This window comes from Primulina eburnea, chromosome 9 (assembly GCF_022965805.1).
Source record: "Primulina eburnea isolate SZY01 chromosome 9, ASM2296580v1, whole genome shotgun sequence".
Lineage (NCBI taxonomy): Eukaryota > Viridiplantae > Streptophyta > Magnoliopsida > Lamiales > Gesneriaceae > Primulina > Primulina eburnea.
Window position 1 is genome coordinate 34,686,267 of NC_133109.1, and position 18,498 is coordinate 34,704,764.

General features: G+C 35.3%; 3 protein-coding genes across 4 annotated transcripts; 1 reads left to right on the forward strand and 2 right to left on the reverse strand.

The window, feature by feature from the left end:
• Positions 1–516: 516 nt before the first annotated feature.
• LOC140840645 (Golgi apparatus membrane protein-like protein ECHIDNA) lies at positions 517–3,087 on the reverse strand. The gene is made up of 6 exons (XM_073207824.1): positions 2,981–3,087; positions 2,365–2,421; positions 2,054–2,257; positions 1,868–1,927; positions 1,481–1,607; positions 517–910 (listed from the first exon to the last, which is right to left on the reverse strand). The coding sequence occupies exons 1-6, from the start codon at positions 2,993–2,995 to the stop codon at positions 822–824; spliced, it is 552 nt and encodes a 183-aa protein (XP_073063925.1). The 5' UTR covers positions 2,996–3,087; the 3' UTR covers positions 517–821.
• An 838-nt stretch (positions 3,088–3,925) lies between these two features.
• Positions 3,926–11,583, reverse strand: LOC140842037 (rhodanese-like domain-containing protein 6). 2 transcript variants are annotated; one of them, XM_073209836.1, is made up of 9 exons: positions 11,254–11,583; positions 10,995–11,156; positions 10,100–10,205; positions 9,495–9,690; positions 8,794–8,875; positions 7,568–7,650; positions 6,344–6,476; positions 5,938–6,108; positions 3,926–5,138 (listed from the first exon to the last, which is right to left on the reverse strand). In XM_073209836.1, exons 1-9 carry the CDS (start codon positions 11,443–11,445, stop codon positions 4,368–4,370), a joined length of 1,896 nt encoding a protein of 631 aa, XP_073065937.1. In that variant the 5' UTR covers positions 11,446–11,583; the 3' UTR covers positions 3,926–4,367. The 2 variants fall into 2 exon arrangements, with proteins under 2 accessions (XP_073065937.1, XP_073065940.1); XM_073209839.1 differs by having other exon boundaries at positions 3,928–5,128; positions 5,943–6,108; positions 11,254–11,582.
• Positions 11,584–11,701: 118 nt separating this feature from the next.
• LOC140842038 (importin subunit alpha-4) lies at positions 11,702–18,089 on the forward strand. The gene is made up of 10 exons (XM_073209840.1): positions 11,702–12,036; positions 13,225–13,321; positions 13,408–13,499; positions 13,590–13,721; positions 13,907–14,092; positions 14,242–14,405; positions 14,584–14,662; positions 15,282–15,410; positions 16,981–17,108; positions 17,481–18,089. Exons 1-10 carry the CDS (start codon positions 11,806–11,808, stop codon positions 17,857–17,859), a joined length of 1,617 nt encoding a protein of 538 aa, XP_073065941.1. The 5' UTR covers positions 11,702–11,805; the 3' UTR covers positions 17,860–18,089.
• Positions 18,090–18,498: the final 409 nt, after the last annotated feature.

Genomic DNA, 18,498 nt, shown 5'->3' on the forward strand with positions numbered 1-18,498 from the left:
AAATGTATTTGGTTATTTAAAAACTTATGTAAATGTTTCCATATAAAAATTAATTGAAAACTTTAAAGTTATTTTCCTGAATTAAAAGAAAGTACAAAAAAAAAAAAAAATACATATCCAATACCTAAACAAGGTTAGGTTGATGTTTCATCTTTCAGATCAAGTTAGGCGAAAATTAATTGGGAAAATTTTTGTAGTGATTCTGAAAATAGTGTAGAGACGAATACAACGACTCTATATGGATTTAAAACTTGATCTGATATATTAAAAAAAACATATATTTAGAAATTTCGATCAATTTTAAGAGCTTGCTTCAACTCCTAAAACTTTCACTAAACTTCCACTATGTTAACGTAGTTGTCTATTCACTATTCTTTCGACCATATATTCAGCAATGAAAACATGGATTACTTTCAGTTAACTTCCACCATGTCAATGAGAATAATCACTGTATTAACGTTAAATTACATTTAGGAGCTACTCGACATAGTTACTTCTAACACAGAAGCAAGACGATGAACTGAAATAAGAGTTCCATCAGTACCATTTGTTCAACAGTATGAATCAACGCAATATGGAATCAAAAACCAACAAATTGATTCCGCCAAACAATTTGCAAAATTTCAGGTACTACTTACTACAAGGCCTCAAGAAATCGAAATATTGTATAGACCTCTGTTATAAACTGTTATATATACCTACAGGCTACAGGACTACAAAATCAATGCCTCTCTTAGTATCGATAGACAAAACAATTATGAAAATTGAACGACTCTTTTGGAATCCAATCTCTCTTTTCCTCCCTTCTTTTTGTAAGTCATTCAAACGACACTAAATGCCGATTGAAAAGTAGATGTCACCCGAGAAGCAATGGTCTGAGCGGCAAATGCTTGAAGCTGCTGCTTAGCATCTGTGCGAAGGACCAATATAATTGCTCGATTAAGGAGATCGATCATAAAAATTTATAAGCAACTTTTATTTTCTTTAACATGTGTACAGTTATCATCATGCAGAAAAGAATTTTCATAAGCACAGACCTCTAATTGAATATTACACCAGTTTTTTGGTGGACGATTGGTGACCCACGGATATTTATGGTAATAATGGAAAGCTTTCTGGTAGTGGTCCTCACACATTATTTACAAGTAGCAGATTGTATATGCTAGATTTGTTATTGATGGATTATTCCTGGCCAAGGTCTTCAAGAATGAATACTTCATATGTTTTACAAGGAGAACAAGGAGCTCAAAATAATGTTAACCAAACACATGGAAAACTCGTTAATTATAAGCATATTCTCTAACTAACTCATTTTGTCAAACCAAACTTGTTCTAATACCATGATAATGATCGTACATTCGGAAACACTTTATGGTTCCCAAAATCATGGACATTAATGTCAATTTACAGAAAAATTCATGTATGTAACTATCTGGAAAAGCATTCCAAACATGAGATATGTATCAGTTAATACACATACCTTTGCGGCATCTGGTAAAGCCAACGATGTTGGCAACGCTTAGGGTCGCACATACACCAACAACAAGAAGATAGTCCGCTTGAAACCTAATGAGAGAAAATATTGCAAAGAAGATCCACACAACCGCCTACATCCGAAAAGCAATGTTTAAGTCGACTGCTTTATACCAAATAAAAAAGATTCTGAATATGCCATCAACAAACGAGTAATTGTGACAGCTAAAAGCAGAAGCAACGTCAAATTACATTATGATGGAAACTATACAGAACTTTTCAAATTTTCACGAGTGTGCTTACTCGTTACATTTTTATCCTTTGGGCTACAATATGTCAGATGAAGATAAGATAAACGAAGGATATAAGGCCTTTCATTTAAATATTCACTTACTGTAAGATATAAGGTCCACCAGAACAGCCAAGAATCCTTCTTATTCATTCGGGCCAGAGACTGAGAAAGAGGGAAAAGACAAGGGATAGAATACTCAGGATCCATTCAACCCAAATAATCAATGCTAAATTAATAAAGCACAGGCCATATGTCAAAGAGCGCATTTGAGATGCCAAAGCTCCTCACCTCTTGGTCAAGGCATTCATATTTCCATATGCTTTCACCATCTTCATTTATTTCATTCCACCACCTAAGGCCCACCAAGATGCGTCCACTTACATTCTTGACGACCCAGAAATCAAGTGCGGACAAAAGTACAGTGACCACAAAAATGATGACGAAACTATCAAAAAAGAGGGCTGAAAGAATATAAAATGCCAAAGCAGCAGCCTGTCAAATGGAAAGCAATGTTTGAACATTCAAGATTTATAAACACAAAGTAAAATTAGTAAAATTATAAAATACAAATAAAGACACAAAAGCAAACTCTAATCAACCTTGAAAAGCACATGGAAGAAACATATCTTTGGATGAGCGTAATTCTCTTCTGCAGGCTGAGCACAAAAAGAACCTCAATGAAATATCCAACAAGGAAAATCAAAATGAAAACTATTACTAGTCGCCTTCCAAAAGGAAAATGTCGTAGGATAAACCACAAGTTCATATAATCGCATGAACATAGGTTTCATCAAATATTTCACATATTTAGATAGGGTCCTTCATGAAATATTAGTGAGACATTTCTCCTGTATGCTACATAAAGACAAATCTATTTTGATGATCCATCACTCCTGTAAACTGAATTCCCTAAGAACAGGTTCAAGCACGCCAAAGTATCCAGTAAAGCCACTATAAAGGCAAATTATCATTTCATCAAAAATCTTCTAAGCATCCAATTCGATTAATCGTTTCGCCCCAGTGAAAATCCCAATCACAAAAAGGTCACCAATTATCGATCTTCACAAATCAACAGCCCTAAAAACTCAGTTTTGCAAAATATGTGGACCTAAATCGAAACAAATTAGATCACTCGGTTCGATTTCATCAACACAAAATCATTTCGTAGATAATTCGGAATGCAGCGTAAAAGCAGAGCGGATGATGAGAACTCACAGGATTGAGATCCATTTCCGGTAGATTATGCCTTCAATACCGCTTCCATTTCCTTGTATGTATGATATTGTGGTTTGTTCCTTGTAAATATGTTAAATGTTTTTTTTATTTCTTATTCATAATTAATTGTGTATTTAATATTTATTAATACATATTTTATTCTTTTTTAATATATAATTATTTATTCTTATTTTATCAAAAAACTAATATGGATGCACAATCTCATCTTGTATATAACAAAATTCAAAGACATTTAATCAAAGTTGATTTGGAATATTCAAATGTTGGCAAAAACTTGTGTGAGACGGTCTCATGTGTCGTATTTGTGAGACGAATTTCTTATTGGGTTATCCATTAAAAAGTATTACTTTTTATGTTATGAGTATTATTTTTTATTGTGAATATGGGTAGGGTTGACCCGTTTTACAGATTAAGATCCGTGAGACAGTCTCACATCACATGAGACCCACCCTCAAATGTTTTGTGTGGTTTTGTATTTTTGATTTTGTGAGTAATATATTTAAAACTGTATTTTGGAAGTTGTACGTTGATTAATGAAAATATTTGTGTTATACTTTTATTTAATCAAGACATTTAATCAATACTGATTTGAGATATTTATATTATACACATATATTTAATCGAGACTTTAATCAAAATTTTATGTTAGAATACACATCTCAAATGAGAATAATCAATTTTATATGTGTTTTATGTTCTCAAGATATTTTTATCGGAATACAGACGTCATAATCAAAAATGTGCATTGGAAATTATTGACGTATAAGATGCAACACCACAATTTGGTGAAAAAAATGTTGAATTGAAAGATAATATGAAAAAAATGAACTATGACAAAAGCGTACTTCTTGTTAATGGCCTTTCCATCTAATAATACGAAATTGTTTTACAATTTCTTCCACATAAAAAATGGAGTAGAAACAAGACATACTAACAAAAAACCATTGTTCACAAATAGATTTGTAACATATTTAACATAAACAAAAAATGTGACGAAATATCAATTACCTCGACGTGAGAACACAGTGCTAGAGATCCATAAAACTACACAAACCCTCAAGAAAGGAATACAGAACTTTAATTGTTTATTCAGAAAGGAAAAAGGCTTCCGAAAAGATCAGTATCTAGCAACCACTTTCTTCACCCTGAAAAAATCCATAAGATCATTTTCCTCTTCCTTTTTCCGGTGTATGCTTTCGTAATCGTAATCCAATGGAACCCAAAATAAGTCTTTGTCAATGAAAGAGAGTTAACAAATCATCCTAAATCGTCGATAATACAATAGAAACATTAAGCACCATATAAGTTGGTCCCCAAGCTGATTACATCAGCATCTCATGACGATGGTCCCATAAAATTGGTAAAATTACAGAAACCGTCGAAGAAAATCTTTGATATCTTCAATGTATGGAGATCTGGTGGGAATTATATGACCAAGGTCATGTTCGATGATGGTAGAACAGCTGCTGTCAAACAAGGAAGCCAGATACTTACTAGCTTGGCAATCTATCTGTCTGTCGTTGCCCTCTTTGCTACCAAAAATATGAAGTGATGGACAAGTTATCGATCCCTCAGCATAGTCGCCCATATTAACAGCAAATCCGGAGCACAAGATCACAAATCTAAAACCTACCTCATTTTTTAACATCCCCTGATTTGCACTGACTAAGGCAGCCATTGCTGCCCCTTGCGAAAATCCCAGAATCCCATCAAAGGGTCCAGCTTGAGAAAATAGAGTGTTCAGATATTTGAGAGATTTCTCGAATCCCTCGGTTTGCTGCTGGTACTGCATGGGGTCAAACGGAATATTAGCCATCTTCCACTCATTATCAGTCAATTTATCATGATCTGGTGCAATAAGCCATGCAAACTTTCGATTGGAAATCTTGAAAGATGGACATTCCTGTGTAAGGACTGAACCATGAGTATAAGTTTGCTTGGCTACAGGAGGTTGGTAAATGAATGGTAGTTCATGTGGTGCGTCAACAAAAACAAACTCAGTTATGTTCTTGAGTTTCTTGGACAGTGATGCTGTTCTTCCTTTGAAGCTGGAAGCATTCTGCCGGAAGCCATGCAAGCATAAAATTCGAAGTTTCCTCGATGTCCCTTTAGCGGTTGAATCTTGTTCTGCACAATGCTAACCAGCATATAATGAGCTGTGCTATGAAGGTTAACACGAGCCAGAAGCAAGGAATATCAATAAATTGGATGACTGTGCCTTTTGAGTCAAGGTGGTCAGATGGTGTGTTAACTAAAAATATGGATATTGCTGATGATTGTTACAAGCATCAAAGATGACATGTTGCAGTCAAAGCTTTAATGTAATTTTATCATCATCTAATAAGAGTGATTTGTTTACCATATTTATCCACGGGACACTCTCACACCCATATAAAAGGAAGATTGGACAATGTGTCCCATTGATGTTGGCCTTATGGCCAAAACATGTAAATCCTATGTTGTGTGTCTCTTCTCTATCCCATGTTACAAATATCTAGCAGGATTCACTATTTAAACTTTATGGTCTGAAAGATTCACTTGGTTAAACTTATACCACGGAGGAAGAATTTCTTCAAGGCATTTTTACTTATAAGAACATTAAAAATCAATATTTTTATGTTCAATCAGAAGATTATATGCTACAACAAAAATTCATATATCATCGAGATTACAAAACATCTTTAATATTAATTTATTTTGATTGAATTGGGATGATTTCTTCCACCACCCTTTTGGATGCATAAATTATATGACGTGAAAGCTGCTTTTCTCATTATCTTTCTACAATTAAATTTTTTTATCAAGAACCTTTTTCTAAAGGTTATTGAAAACATTACTATAAAAATTGTATGCCTGAAACGGACAAGAATATGTAGAAAATACAAGCCAATAAGAGAATTTTACAAGCCAAAAAGAGAATGCTAAAGCATACTGACCTTACCTTTCCTCAGTGATAGAAGAGGGGAATGCAAGGCCCGATCTAGGTTGAATTTAACTTCATGTGCCACTGTGCTTGATATTTTTTCTGACATATCATCTACAAAGGAAATTGACATCGGCTTGCCACTTGCCTGACAGAGTTCACAAATGTACAACGAACTCCTTCTCTGGAAAAAAAATACATTCGTCCCACTTCAACCAAAACAAGTCAAGAGCTGTGTGCTTTTGTATGCTAATACCTAAGGATGCAGTTTGGCCTTGAAAACTTTGTATTGAGAAGGTTTTTTCTCTTCTATTCTTAAACCTCTATCTCAATTCATAAACACATGACTGCATGCCCTTAACAGATGTGTATTATGTATGCAGTTAATCAAGTGTTCAAGTATTCCGAATAGGGCATACCTGACAACTATCACAGATCAACACAAGCATTCTACAGTGACTGCACCGGCTGCGCGAAGAGTAATCATCATATGTAGCACCACAAAGAAGGCAAGTTCCCAAAATGGTCGTGTCCAAGCTCCCAACTGCAACACTGGGATAAATAGATAAAAATATTAAGATATGAGATATAATCCTTCTCGGAAACTGGCCAAAGTTAATGAACAATGCTAAAGAAGGGATATTAGCTTTATATAACAAAGATTTAAAATTTGTATATATGTTTATAATTGATTTCAAATAATTTAAAACATAAAATGATTTCAAATTTAAAATTTGCTTCAACAGAAATTGTAGCTACTTCGTTGTGTTGAATTTAAACATTTGCACAAAGTTTGAGAAAGAGACTACAAAATACAAAAGAAGAACCAAAAATCAAATTAATCTGAAAGGTCAATTCTCTACGGTAGAAAAAGGGCATCATGTAATCCTAGCCAACAGTTTTAAAAGTTTAAAGGACATAAAGAAAACAATGTCAAATTTGATAAAAAGATATCTAGCAACCAGAACTTTCTTTCTTTTCTTTTTTTTACCAAATCAAGCATCAAAATTTAGTATGTTTTCTTTGAATAAGCAACATATACTATACAAACGGCCCATATATATATTAACTAAAGGCATGCTTGGTAGGATGAAATTAGGTGAGAATGGAATGAACATTCGCCGATTTTATTTCATTCTTTTTGCTTGATGTAGCTTTTGGAATGGGTACTCCCACGAACATGGGAATAGACATTCCTACAATATTGGTTGGGTTTACTCATTTCCATTCGCACGACTTTATATATATATATATATATATATATATATATATATATATATATTTCTCATATTTATTGTTTGAAATATTTTGATAATAATATTTATAATAATAACAAATAAAATCAATAAAGAAATTATAACTTTAATTATAAATAAATATTAAAAATAGTAATGAACTAATATAATTAAAAATATTAATTTAAAATTACAATAAATATAATAATAATTTTTAATAATTATAAATAATAAAATAATAATAATAATTACTATTTAATAATAACAATAATAATGGTGCAACAACGATAATACTAAATATATGGCATGACCCAAAAACATTATCAAGCATGACCCAAAAACATTAATACATGGCACGGTCACAGTAAAGGTCGGATTAATCGAATGAATGTAACGAAAAAGATATACCGATGATCAAAAACAAAATTTTTCCCCCTGAAAAAGCCACCATCTCGAAATTGTTCCAAATATCTCTGAATTCCACCATATAACTGAAAAACAATGTTAAACAAGCATCAACTTGAGACATATTAAGCAACTTCCCCGCTTCTTAGAGAATATTTGAAAATAACATACACCAAAAACATATAAACAAAGCAAAGAACACAATCAGGCATGTCTTCAAAGAAACCACCCCGAATATCAAGACGCAGCGTACCAAACAAAGAGAAATCAGTCGCCTCAATGTTAAATAGGAAAAACTGCAGAGATACCATGATCACGCTAACTGCAGTTAATCAGTTATATAATAAATATTTTGTTTCTAGAATGGACGACTTTCTCCATTAAACGCATAAAAACAGAAATGCTATCAAGTAACACATTTCAGACCTGACAGCCTAACAAAGCAAGTCCCTGTGATTCCTCAATCACGCTATCCTTTAGCTAGATGATAAGCATGAAACTTCCAACAAGAAATGCTGAGACACGAGACAATACATATAGATGCAAGCCCCACAGAGACACATCAAAAGATGTCAGCAATTGTGAAGATTTTTTTCAATGAAAAATATTATTTAGGACAAAAAACTCGCTGCTCCATCAAAAGCTACAACTGATAATAATGGTGCATTCAAAATTTAAAACCACAAGGTTGATCTTCAAAGCCATGTTGCAATCGCTATGTACCTAGACAGCTGCACTAGAAGTTGGGAATCACATAGATTCGGCAGTTCCTTTGCAATGATTGCTCCTAAAACTCCTAGAAATTGAACATATTTCCTTTACTTTAGACCATCATTTCATTCAGGCATCTGCAGCTATATAAAATCTATAGATAATAATAAGTATCCAACTCAATTATTATCCAGGAGCCAACTCCACATGTAGATAATTGTGTATTGAATCACTTAGGATAATTGCTGCTCACACAAACTTGATAGCTAGATACACAGCATTTCCAGAAGGACAGAGAAGAAGGTGGAACTAAAAAGGAAAGAAGAAAATTTTAAATATCGTACCGATAGTAAAATAGCATAAAACTCAAGATTAGTTCATGCCAGTACAAGCTCATTGCTACTAGTCTTGAAGCTCATTTGAATTTATTCTATTTAGCTGAGTGGAGACCGTATTTGGAGGAGACAAAATACTCAAATAAATTTATAGTGATTAAAACAAGGCTCGAAGAACCACACCTGAAAAACATTTTCAAAACCAGCACCTTTGGATCTGATATAAGCTGATGCCATCTCACATCTTATTCCTCCAGTGCAATACCTGCAAATGACAATTACAAAACAAATGGTATCTACAGACGATGTAATGTAATTGGAAAGATTCAATATTAGAAGAAACAGATATGGCAGAACACAAAAGATTGCTGACTTGGAGGGATGATGAAAGTAGTTGAAAACCACATAGTTTCAATACAATCACTTGGATAGTGTATACCATGAAAGTAGTAGTAATGCCATTGAAAATCAAGATACTTCAGGAAAATAAAAAAATGCAATTTAAAGTAATTTCCAAACACTCAAATTAAGAAGTAAAAATGGATTCAAAATATAATCAGACACAAAAATCTCAACAACTGTAGTAGACAATCAGAAAGGGTAGAAGATAAAGTACAAGCATCAGTTGATACAAATTTGTACAAGTTCATCACCAGGTAGAATTTGCAGCAATGTGGCACAAAATAATCAATGATCCATGTAATGGGTCATGACAAGGTTAAAAAAATAATTCCTGTATACCAGGCAACCGATGTTAGATAATTTCCATGTGGTTTGGCGACCAAAAATCTCAGATAGTAGATGAAGTACAAGCATTTCAGGTAAAGTGGACAATACAGGATTCTTGGCTCAAGCTACATGCTCTACTTAAGCAAAGTACTCACATAAGGATATTGTTCCCTCGCAATTGCTCAGAGTTTTCATCTATCCAGGATGGAAGATCACTGTACTGTCTAATTTCTGGATCCAACGTTTTCACAGATGGCAGATCAAACTTTCCTATTCTTGTCTCATACAAGTTTCTTGCATCTAACAGAATCATCTTTTTATCAGAACCAGAACTCTTCTCTAGACATTTTCCTGGGGAAAAAAATTAAATATCAAAAGGCTGGTCAAATATATTTCAGTACTGTATCAACTACCATCCTTTAAATCAAGTATCCAATGATGCACAAACTCCCACATTGAAATTCTAAAACGGATATAATAATTTAGAGAGATCAATAAAGTGCCTCAAAATTTTTAACCATAAATTGACCAAAAGGACGCATAGTCTACATGGATAGATCTCCGAAACGTTGATAAAACATAAAAAACCGACAGCCATGGAATCACTCACAATTTTCCAGGAATATAACCTGGATTGGATTTCACTGACTAAGACTCAAATCGATAATACAAAGTGAAATATAACTCCAACAGTTGCAATGTGCGAAATGCAAATAACTTGAAATCGAGTATGTTCATGAATCAAAAGAAGAAATGAAACCAGTGTCCTGAAGCATAGAATGAAATTCAGCTGCAGAGAGATGCCTTCCAGCATTCAAAATTTCTGGAGAGTTCGACGAGGGATGAGAACATAAAGTCACTAATTCCTACAGACAATTCAAAACCTGTATCAGCTTAAATATGGCCGGACTTGGCATTTACTACAAATGAAGAAACATGTATAGATTTCAATGATAAAAGAAAAGCAAAAAAGGCCAACCATCCAAATCACCACTGCTAAACATTCCCAGAGTGGATAAGAAATGAAAACAACAAAAATTACTGCAGCCCGTCCAAATTCCAAACTAGTATAGGCCATCCAAATTCCAAACTAGTATAGACTCACTTCTTCCAAATAATTTAATTCTTTTTCTCCTGTTTTTGTTCACAAACCATGCAATCATCGGCCATGACATCTACTTTCTTTAGGATGCCATAAACGTCGGCTTCTCACAAGGTTAGTAACATTGTGACCTTAGATTGACTGCATAAGGAACTATGGAGTGAGGGACCAATAAATTTAGGATGCTGTTTACCAAGAAAACTAATCTTTCGGGTTGGCATAAATAACGTGGTTTATGTTCATGTTACAGAATGGATTAAAGTTTTAAAATCTCACCCTTATGGCCTGACAATCAGATCCCGAATATTAATACCTGTCACCGTGTTGAGAGACACTATTAGCTAGAGAGCAGTCGACATTAAGGGAGATTTACTTGACTAACTAAAAAGCACCTTTGGCTGAAGGGTGAAACACAAACAATTGAGTGCTAACTGCTAAAAGAACAGTTTCACATGAATAACAGCTGAAACAACATTTCTCGACAATTCGTAATTTTGAAATTAGAAAAAAAGATTATGCATCCAATAATCGATAATTCAACACAAAATTCGACCTTGACTATCCGGATGGAAAGGGAAGTGAATCCACATTCAATTGCGACTCGATCGTTGATCGGCTCAAAGCAAGATGCGAGCTTGAAATCCGTCCCTTCAAACAAACTAATCGATTTTACCGCCTCGACGTGTTGCTCTAATGCCTTCAATTTCCCACCAACCTACGCAACAATAATACGTCCAGTTTCGATAAAAAGGTGGAAAAGGCACACCTTTTGGGGGTAAACTAGATAAAGAAAAAATGAGACCAGTAATTACCGTGACATTCACTCCGTGAGCAGAGAGACGAACGCGGCCGAGTAGAGAGAGCGAAGTACAGTTTGATTGGTAAAAATCGAAGAGGTCTTGAAGGTCAGGAATATCTGCGTATTTATAGTACAATAAAACGCCGTAGTGTTGTTCATTCTCCTCTTCTCTTTCTACACGAATTCGGATGCAGGGTTCCGCCATTGATAATTGTATTTTCCTCAGAGGTTTTACAGCTGGGGGATTTCGGAGGAGGGCCGCCGGAATATGTCAACTTCCGGCCAGTTATTACTGGTCGATAATAATAAAAAAAAACATTCTTGATTCCGCGGAATCATCCTTTTTCTTAAATAATAATTATATATGTCGGGTCACATTCGACCCGGTAATGGTTCGGGTAATTGAAATCGGGTCCAGTGAGTGTGGTCCCCACAGTGTTACCTTTTCTAACTCTCTTCTTCCCCTTTCACTCCGTCAATTTCCCTCTACTTCCCACTTTCCTCGAACAATTTGCATACATTCACTGGAGGAGGAGGAGTGCGATTGCGCCATAAACAAGTGATAATGTCACTGCGGCCGGGCAGCAGGGCAGATGTTCGGAAGAAGAACTACAAAATTGGAGTCGACGCGGAGGAGGCTCGGCGGCGGAGGGAGGATAATCTGGTGGAGATCAGGAAGAGCAAGCGCGAAGATAATCTTCTCAAGAAGCGGCGCGAGGGTCTTCCCAATGGAAGTCTACCCCAACAGCTCTTTCCTCTCGATCCTTCCCAATCTTCTGCGGCAATCGAGAAAAAGGTGATTACTTTCGCTTCATTTTAGTTACCGTGTTTGTAAATAGGTGTACTTTTGTTATGGATCGATTCGGTGGTTTCCGATCTATCTATCTGTGTTTCATTTACTGGCGTGGATAGAGATCCGGATCGAGGGCATGCTTTCTGATTTTCAGCTGGGTTTGCGATAAATATGTTTTAGTTTATTTTCAAAACAATTATGAGTGCTGGTTTAAATTTTCATCGATGAAATCTTTAATTTACTGATGAATTTGTGCTGCCAAGATAATGTAAAAGTAGGTATTATAATTCATCTACTTTTCCTCTGGTAATTTGGATGCTGATTGTGACTTAATTGAAGCCGAGTACTGCAAACAGTGCGAGAGATCGTTGGATAATATGATTTTGCTTTACTTGATGTTGGTTTCAGATAAATGCTGGGGAACTTATGACTTACTTCCTAAGTGCTATAGATATTACAGAAGGAATTTTGTTTGTCGTTTTTTAAATGTTGGGAATTGGCATCTAATTATTTGCTGCATAAGCTGAAGTGTTAATGAAAGGGTTCCATTTAGATGCCGTATTTTATTTCTTTTTGTAACTTTCTTACGTTTCATTATATTTTAACAGTAACCATACTCTTGTAATAGTTTGATGATTTATTTGAGTAAAAATGTATCTGGGAATGGTTCATATCAAAGTTTGTGATTTATGATTTATTCATCTTTTTTTACATTTTTGGAAGTTAATCTTGTTCACGTCGTAAACATTTAATGCTTTATTTGTGGAATCAGAGTCTTTGTTGGGTTACAAAATTTGTTAGTGCCTTGTGAAGATGATTTGTGTAATTGCAGGTTGGTATCGGAGGATTTTTTTGGTCCAATCTGTAAATGTCATTGATACTTCCCTGCCCGCTTATTCTCATTACTTTATTGACTGTTACTTAAGCAGACCTCTACTTTCTGGTTTCTGAAAATCCTTTTCTGTGCAAAATAGGAGTTATGCTTCTCAGCCGAGGGTCTGAAATATTGCTTGCCTCTGGTTTCCCTATTCTGTATGCATATTGTGTTGACACAGGCACATATCTTGTAATCTCAAATCAGTGGTGTTCCCCTATTTGTTGTTTTAGTTAAATTTTTTGGTTAACCTTTAATCTGGGATAAAAGCTGCTAGCACTACTTTTGTGGTGTTCACGATCAATTTAATTTGACAGTTAGAAAGTGTTCCTCTGATGGTCCAAGGAGTATGGTCTGATGATCCTGCTGCTCAAGTGGAGGCAACTACACAATTTAGAAAGCTTCTATCAATTGGTATTGTTGTTTCACAAAAGCTAAAAATTTGAAAAATTTGGTGTGCATCCTTTTACCTTGTTGTTTTTAATTTCCTCACTTTGCAGAGCGAAGCCCTCCAATTGATGAGGTGATTAAATCTGGGGTTATCCCTAGGTTTGTGGATTTCCTTGATAGGAATGACCTGCCTCAGCTTCAAGTAAGTTCTCCATGAGGATTCCTCATTTAATGTCTTCTACACAGTACTTCTGATCCTGTTGGTTATGAAGAATTGTTTTTTACATTGTAGTTTGAAGCTGCATGGGCTTTGACAAATGTTGCTTCTGGGACGTCTGAGCATACAAGGGTTGTTATTGAACATGGTGCTGTTCCTAAGTTTGCGCACCTTCTTGGTTCTACCAGTGATGATGTCCGTGAGCAGGTAGTTTCTTGGCCCTCACTGAGGGATGTTTTCTTGGGACTTTTGTACTGTATTCTGGTGGCCCGTGGCACTTAAATATTTGGTTTCCAATAACCTTTAATCTTTTGGCATCTGTGATTATGTTGATTTTTGTTCGTTATCACCGGCATGGCTAATGTATTTGCCTCATGATATTTATTGAGCAGGCAGTCTGGGCTCTGGGTAATGTTGCAGGTGATTCTCCAACCTGCAGGGATCTTGTCCTTGGATATGGTGCTCTTGCGCCTCTGCTAGCTCAGTTGAATGATAATTCAAAGCTTTCCATGCTGAGAAATGCTACATGGACATTGTCTAATTTCTGCCGTGGGAAGCCACCCACGCCCTTTGAGCAGGTATGAGGCGATTTCATGTCATATGATGTCTCAATTTTTTTGGCCTCTAGTTACGGAAAAAATGATGACTTTGATTATGCTGTGTTCGTAATTTGTTTTGGTGGGTAACTTAGTGTGACAAATGGTTTGATTTTTGGAAACTTGATCAGGTGAGGCCTGCCTTGCCTGTTCTTAGGCAACTTATTCACTTGAATGATGAGGAGGTGTTGACTGATGCCTGCTGGGCTCTTTCTTATCTTTCTGATGGAACGAACGATAAAATTCAAGCTGTGATTGAGGCAGGTGTCTGTCCCCGACTTGTGGAGCTTTTGCTGTATGTTACTATTCTCATTACCGGAGTTTGAATATTTTATGTTTCTTCCTTTTCTTTTCCTGCCTGCTTGTCCTGTTTCTCTCTCCAGATCCCATTCAGCTTTGCTCTCTGCTAATGCTAAAGGAATGTTAAAATTTGTGCATCTTATGCTGCTGATGAAATTTTATTTTTAATGAAGCCATCCATCGCCTACTGTTCTTGTACCTGCTCTTCGAACTGTGGGGAATATTGTCACCGGTGATGATGCTCAGACACAGGTATTATGATACATTTTGTCCTTTTCTTGGTGATGTTCCCTTTACCGATACATGGATATTTGGACTTCTGTTTGGAAATTAAATTTTTCATGTGATAATAGTTTTTCTTCGAGATTCTCCTGGCAGGGTTATATGTTTTGTGGGATTTAATTGACTAGCTCCTTCTCTTGTTACGACCTTTGATTAATTTCCATCCAAGGGATTTGTGGTTATGGATGCTGACTTTAAGCGGGTAATGTATGGGGAGAAATCACCTGTTTAATTGAGTATGCTAACAATCAATTTGGACCACTTATTCTATACTAATACTTGATATTGACAAAATGTGGAGGATTTGATAATGTTCATCCATGTGAAAAATCAACTTGATGTAGTTTGTTTAGGGGCTAAATGTTACATGTGCAATGTCCATCCCTGGAATCTGATATGCATTATTTTTTCTTTACTCTTTATGCGATGACGATGAAGTCTGGAAGTAAACACATGCACAGAAGCATACACGCACACATATACATAACTTTGAGATAAATTATGACAAGTGCCTGATAGCGCATGAAAATTTATCATCACCACCATTTTGTTCTTCTTAATTACTTCAAAATGTTTTTTATTGATACAGTTTGTAATTGACAACCAAGTTCTCCCGATACTCTACCAACTTCTGACACAAAATCACAAGAAAAGCATTAAAAAAGAAGCTTGCTGGACAATTTCTAATATCACTGCTGGAAATAAAGCTCAAATACAGGTAAAGTAATTTTTTCTGTTTCTTGTTTTTTGTAATTAGATCTTGCCAACTACTTTAAGTGAATTGTTTCATGATATCATTTTATGGTAGACACGAGAACATGTGGAATTTATTAGGTTGATCAAATACACATGAAGCGGACACTCACTACTTTTAGCACGCATCTATCTTCATTTCCTTTTTTTCATTTCTTTCTATTTCTTAGAGTTTGTGTAGTTGATTTATTTTTTTTAAGGTTAAGATGGTAGACATACAAGACATCTGTTAGCCTTGTGTTATATGGAGCAAGTGTTGGAACTTTTATCCTAAAATGGTGTGGCTGATATGCTGAATGTTGGATGAATTATTGTAAAATAGAAGATATAGGGCGAGCAAACATATATGTCTCAAGTGTATACATTATCTGAGAAGAATTTTTTATTAGAATAAGATGCTCTATGGTACTAGATGTAATGGCAAACCTAGGAAAAACAGCAATCTCAATAAAGCAGAAGTATCTAAAATCAGATGTAAGGAAGTAATTAGGAGGACTGGGATATCTGTTGTTCAAGTTTTTGTGATGGCCTTAGTAACTCTAAGTAGAAAAGTGGGTGCATGTGGCTCCTTTCAGATATATGTGAGATAAATCTCAGTTTTAAGAAGTCTCCTTGTTGTTGAAAATGATTCTGTTAAAGCCTTCTGCTTTGAATCGGGTTTTCTTTCTTTAACTCCGATCCATTTTTCATTGTCCTCTTTTGAAAAAAAAAATGAAAGTTTAGTTGCCCAAGATTTTCGGTTTGGGTGAACTTTTTGTTGTTGACAAATTGGATATATATGATAATATGATTTACTCCAAGGACACGTGTTGAATATGCTTTGTCACTAGAGACCAGTACTCCGTGTTGACCTATTTAGGATCTTCTTTTGAGGCTAGCATTGTAAGAGCTGCAGTCAGAGTCAACCTATGGTGATTAAAGTTATAATATACTATCATTCTGCATTCGGCTAAAGATTGTAAGGGCCTCAATTTCACATTTATATAAAAGGTTGCAAGCTTAGTCGGCAGTACTAGTTTAACTGATGGCTGATCATTTTTTGTTAACATGGGACAATTAATCTGAATAAGTCAGTGTAACGACCATGAGCTATCCCGATCTTGGGCTCTCTCGGGGCTTTGTCCCATCTTCGGTTCCCACTGAGGTTTTTTCCCTCACGGGCTTTCCCATGCATCATTACTCATAGGACTCTCCACACAAAGATGGTGGAGTGATACCTCCCCAAGTCTCGAACCCATGATCTCCTGACATAAGTACATAGCCTCTTTAAACTGTGTACTTAAGCCAGGAGGTCATGGGTTAGAGACTTGGGGAGATACCACTCCACCATCTTGGTGTGGGGAGTCTTATGAGTAATGACGCATGGGAAAGCCCGTGAGGGAAAAGACCTCAGTAGAAACCCAATATGGGACAAGGCCTCCAAGGGAGCCCAAGATCGGGATAGCCCATGGTCGTTACAGTCAGTGTATGCCTACTTTTGGCGTGTTTGTGTGGGAGCATTTCTTATGTAATTTTCTTGAATTTTATTTGAACAGGCTGTCGTTGAGGCTAATATCTTTCTTCCCTTGGTGCAACTTCTCCAACATGCAGAGTTCGAAATTAAGAAAGAGGCTGCATGGGCAATATCAAATGCCACCTCTGGTGGATCTCAAGAGCAGATTAGGTATTGTGGTGTTTCCTGTATCTTCATGAGGTGTCAGTAATACAAAAATTGAATTTAACTTTATATTAAATTAGAGAGGGAGTTGAATAAAATTTGAGTTGTCATTTTTCTTTGACATCTTGAGAAAATGGAATTGTTAGCTGCCAGAATTTTCAAAGAAAATAAAAATCAAAAGAGATCAGGTAAGGTCTGTAATACATTGTAATATGTTCTTGATAAAATATTCAAATGTGGTCGATAATTATACAGTTTTGAATTCTATAGTTGCACGCCAGAAATTTTAGGATTTTGCTTGTTTACCACCAAGTTATAATTATAGCATACAAACATGTTTGAACAAAATGGTTTCTCATATGATAAATACTGTTGCAGATTCTTGGCGAGCCAAGGTTGCATTAAGCCACTATGCGATCTCTTAATATGTCCAGACCCAAGGATCATTACTGTGTGCCTGGAGGGTCTTGAAAACATTTTGAAAGTAGGTGAGACAGATAGAGAAAATGATTTGAATGATGGAATCAATATATACGCACAAATGATCGATGATTGTGAAGGACTGGACAAAATAGAAAATCTCCAGAGCCACGACAACACGGAAATATATGAGAAGGCTGTTAAAATTTTGGAAAGGTACTGGGCTGAAGAAGATGAGGATCAAAATCTCGTTAATCATGTAGATGGAAATCATCAAGGTTTCAACTTCGGCAATAATCAGCCAAATATTCCCACCGGCGGCTTCAAATTCGGTTGAATGGTATCAGATCTGCTTTCTGTTTCAGGTCTTATTTTATTCTTTAAGTTACATAGTCTTTGGCGTCTGTTTGTGTTTCTTATTGCCAATCATCATGGTTTTTGGAAGTTTAAGCCTTGAATTTATTCTTGTTTTGTAATATTCTATTTTATCACTGCATTACAGAGAAAAACTTATTTCTGGATTTTTGACAGTGTAATTATGATTGCAAGTCGTGTTGTCTTCGACTACATGGTGATATATTTAAGCATCACTGTGAACTGTGTTTTTTCATGGAAATGATAGAGTAGGTTCACAGAATCTGTAAAATTTACTCATATTTGACATTTATTGATGTATTTGAAAGTAATGTAGTTAAATATTACAAGACTTTATATGTTTAGGCTACAATTAGTAAGCAAATCCACCAAAATTATCCTGTTAGTGGTATCTAGTTTTGGTCTCTTCCTTATGTTTTCAATTATTATAAAAAATGGTCCAAGTATAACTAAATTTCGGTTTCTTGGCTTTCAGTCCAAAGCTTGTATATGGCTCTACTCATCGATTTAACATGGCTTTACAAATGAGTCCAAAAGTAGTGAAATCTAAAACTCCTATTTATTCTTTACCTGATATATTATAAAATATTAATTTATCTTG

Bases quoted from the DNA above. Each gene is read 5' to 3' on its own strand.
- LOC140842038 (XM_073209840.1), top strand. From the start codon at position 11,806: ATGTCACTGCGGCCGGGCAGCAGGGCAGATGTTCGGAAGAAGAACTAC. The intron at 14,093-14,241 runs GTATGAGGCGAT...AAACTTGATCAG, and splicing joins CACCCACGCCCTTTGAGCAG to GTGAGGCCTGCCTTGCCTGT. The intron at 14,663-15,281 runs GTATTATGATAC...TTATTGATACAG, and splicing joins GTGATGATGCTCAGACACAG to TTTGTAATTGACAACCAAGT.
- LOC140840645 (XM_073207824.1), bottom strand. The intron at 1,928-2,053 runs GTGAGGAGCTTT...CCTCTTTCTCAG, and splicing joins ATGAATGCCTTGACCAAGAG to TCTCTGGCCCGAATGAATAA. The intron at 1,608-1,867 runs GTAAGTGAATAT...TTTCGGATGTAG, and splicing joins GGTGGACCTTATATCTTACA to GCGGTTGTGTGGATCTTCTT.
- LOC140842037 (XM_073209836.1), bottom strand. From the start codon at position 11,445: ATGGCGGAACCCTGCATCCGAATTCGTGTAGAAAGAGAAGAGGAGAAT. The intron at 9,691-10,099 runs GTTTCATTTCTT...TTTTTTCCCCAG, and splicing joins TTCTATGCTTCAGGACACTG to GAAAATGTCTAGAGAAGAGT. The intron at 6,109-6,343 runs GTATGCCCTATT...TTTTTTTTCCAG, and splicing joins TGATCTGTGATAGTTGTCAG to AGAAGGAGTTCGTTGTACAT.